Source organism: Lipotes vexillifer, unplaced genomic scaffold (assembly GCF_000442215.2).
Source record: "Lipotes vexillifer unplaced genomic scaffold, Lipotes_vexillifer_v1.1 scaffold581, whole genome shotgun sequence".
Lineage (NCBI taxonomy): Eukaryota > Metazoa > Chordata > Mammalia > Artiodactyla > Lipotidae > Lipotes > Lipotes vexillifer.
In genome coordinates, this window is record NW_006788182.1 from 352,712 (window position 1) to 356,302 (window position 3,591).

At 40.9% G+C, this 3,591-nt stretch overlaps 1 protein-coding gene across 1 annotated transcript in view; it reads left to right on the forward strand.

Annotated features, from left to right (window-relative positions):
• The window catches only part of LOC103076567 (C-reactive protein-like), a 7,668-nt gene extending 6,442 nt beyond the window's left edge, over positions 1–1,226 (forward strand). The window contains exons 2-3 of the mRNA XM_007461289.1: positions 261–830; positions 1,189–1,226. Coding sequence (XP_007461351.1) covers positions 261–830; positions 1,189–1,226 — 608 coding nt within the window. The remainder of the gene's footprint in view (positions 1–260; positions 831–1,188) is intronic.
• Positions 1,227–3,591: the final 2,365 nt, after the last annotated feature.

Here is a 3,591-nt window from a genome sequence, read left to right on the forward strand (position 1 = left end):
CTTTCCCTATAGGAAGGTGACCTTGCCTGAAATAATCCACTCTTTTCTAGGAACGTCCTCTTCCCACCCTCTTCTGTCTATAAAAGGCTTTCATTTTGTACAGCTCTTCAAAGTTCCTTTCTATCTGCTAGACAGGATGCTGCCCATTTCATGAGTCATTGAATAACGACAATTAGATCTTAAATTTACTCAGTTGAGTTTTGTTTTTTAAAAAAAACTCTGCTGCTGACATTTCTCCTCTCTGTTTTTTTACCCTACAGATATGCACACAAAGGTCTTTGTGTTCCCCAAAGAGTCAGATAATTCCTTTGTGACGCTGACTGCACAGCTAACAAAGCCACTTAAGGCCTTGACTGTGTGTCTGCATGTCTATACCGATCTGACCCGCAACTATAACCTCTTCTCTTATGCCACAAGTCAACAATATAATGAGATCCTCCTCTTCAAGGGAAAGACTAGTGTATACAGTGTATCCGTGGGTGGAGCTGATGTCTTTTTCAAACCTCCTGAGAGTTTTCCTGCACCAATGCACTTCTGTGTGACCTGGGAGTCTACCTCAGGGATTACAGAGCTCTGGGTGGATAGTGAGCCCATGGTGAGGAGGAGTATGAAGAGGGGATACTCTTTGGGGACAGAGGCAAGCATCGTCCTGGGGCAGGAGCAGGATGCATTTGCTGGGGGCTTTGATAAAAAACAGTCTTTGGTGGGAGACATTGGAGATGTGAACATGTGGGACTATGTGTTATCACCAGAAGAGATTAGAACTGTCTATGCTGGTGGGACCTTCAGTCCTAATGTCCTGGACTGGCAGGCGCTGAAGTATAAAACACATGGTGAGGGACTTCCCTGGTGGCACAGTGGTTAAGTATCCACCTGCCAGTGCAGGGGACATGGATTTGAGCCCTGGTCCAGGAAGATCCCACGTGCTGCAGAACAACTCAGCCCGTGAGCCACAACTACTGAACCCACGTGCCACAACTACTGAGCCCACGTGCCACAACTACAGAAGCCCACGTGCCTAGAGCCTGTGCTCCTCAACAAAAGTCACCACAATGAGAAGCCCATGCACCGCAATGAAGTGTAGCCCTTGCTCACCACTAGAGAAAGCCCACACAAAGCAACAAAGACCCAATGCAGCCAAAAGCAAACCAACAAATAAATAAATAAATTTATAAAAAAATAAAACACATGGTGAGGTGTTCGTCAAACGACAGCTATGGCCCTGAGGCCCTTTTGTGAATCCTGAAGTTTGCCTTTTGGGGATTACACCTTACATTTCCCTTGTCTCTGGCTCTGATGTTTTACTGCCCTACACACTGGGCTCTTGTGCTCTGGGAGGAGTGTATTTCCCTCTCCTTTCACCACTCTTTTTCCATCAGCACATGGGACAATGCCAAGCAGAGGGTCTTATACATTTCTCCACATTAGAATTACCAGGTCACACCCCAAGCCAATTAAATCTGATTTTGGGGGCGTGGGACCCAAGCTCTCCAAGTAATTCCAGTGTTCAGCTGAGGTTGAGAGCCATTGCATTTTAATGAGTGTTTAAGAAAAAGTGAGCCGACTTTTTTTCCCCTAAAAGACTGCATGTGTCTAACTGTAGTCCTGCCAACATTTTCATTTCCCTTTATAGGAACACCCACCCCATTTATTGTGTTTTATGGAATTATCTAAAGAATACAGGAATAGGGCTTCCCTGGTGGCACAGTGGTTAAGAATGCGCCTGCCAATACAGGGGACATGGGTTCAAGCCCTGGTCCAGGAAGATCTCACATGCCGCGGAGCAACTAAGCCCACGTGCCACAACTACTGAGCCTGCGCTCTAGAGCCTGTGAGCCATAACTACTGAGCCCACATGCCACAACTACTGAAGCCTGCGCGCCTAGAGCCCGTGCTCCACAACAAGAGAAGCCACCGCAATGAGAAGCCCACTCACCGTAAAGAAGAGTAGCCCCCGCTCATTGCAACTAGAGAAAGCCCACGCACAGCAACCTACCCAATGCAACCAAAAATAATTAATTAATTAAGAAGAAGAAAAAGAATACAGGAATAGAATTTTTCCAGCATTCTTCCCCCACCATCAGGATGAGGTCATTACATATTAGAATTATCTTTAATTCTTTAATCCTTTCAATTTGAATATTCAAAAATTGAAAAGCAAAATGTTTTGTTGTTGTTTCTGTTTAATTTGTTCTATTTTTTTCTTCAGGATCACCAATTTTCATTGTGTGAAATTTCCATTATTTTTTCTTCTCATGTATCATCATCCAGATCACTTTTATCGGTGTCCTTTATCCTTATATTTTGAGCTTTTATTTTTTCAAACCTAACCTTCATATTAGTGTTAGGGAGGAAGAATTTTTCCTCTACCCTTCTAAGTTCTTTTGGCTGATCTAAGAATTAAATTGACATGAGACAGATTAACAGGAGAAAATCAAACAAAATTTAATAACATGTATACATGGGAGGAACTCAGAAAAATTGAGTAACTTGCCAAAATGGCCAAAATCCTCACTTTATCATCTTCAGTTAAAGACAAAAGAGGATGTTGCGGGTAGTGGTTTCGGACTTCACAAGGGAGGAAGGCAACTCACATGGAGATGGAAAAGCAAACGTTTGATAAATAAATGTTTGCTGGACCACCAGAGACAATAGGACACAGAGTGGACTCTGACCTCTAGGACCTGCAGAGTTTCCCCTACCTCCCCTAGCCCATATTCTTTGCAAGTATCTCCGGTGATAGCTATATTCTGGAAACAGTCCTTGTATCTAAATACTTTTAGACAGTTAGGGGGAAGGTCAAAGTTTCTTCCTGAGTCTTTTGGGCCTTGATCGTTTTCAGCCTGAAATAATCCACATGCCAAAGAAACATTTTGGGGTGGCAGATTTTGCTTCCCTACAAGTGATTTGTTTTTCTCTTTAGCCTATTGGGATCCTTACTATTTCTAATGTCATTTAAAATTCTACAATGCTTTGAGTTGTCTTAAATTCTTTCTTAGATTTAGTGTGTTTTTCTTCTTCAACTTTCATCTTTCATCAAGTCTCTGTTTTTCTTCCATTTGCTTGAGAGTTTAATGCAGTTGCTGCCTAAAATTTTCTAAATTTCCTGTGGTTAATCTTTTATGAAGTAAATCTTTTACATGCTTTAAATAATTTTCTTTTATATTTTAGTAATTTTCAGTCCTCCTATTTGTTCTAATCACCGTAAAGAAGAGTAGCCCCCGCTCATTGCAACTAGAGAAAGCCCACGCACAGCAACCTACCCAATGCAACCAAAAATAATTAATTAATTAAGAAGAAGAAAAAGAATACAGGAATAGAATTTTTCCAGCATTCTTCCCCCACCATCAGGATGAGGTCATTACATATTAGAATTATCTTTAATTCTTTAATCCTTTCAATTTGAATATTCAAAAATTGAAAAGCAAAATGTTTTGTTGTTGTTTCTGTTTAATTTGTTCTATTTTTTTCTTCAGGATCACCAATTTTCATTGTGTGAAATTTCCATTATTTTTTCTTCTCATGTATCATCATCCAGATCACTTTTATCGGTGTCCTTTATCCTTATATTTTGAGCTTTTATTTTTTCAA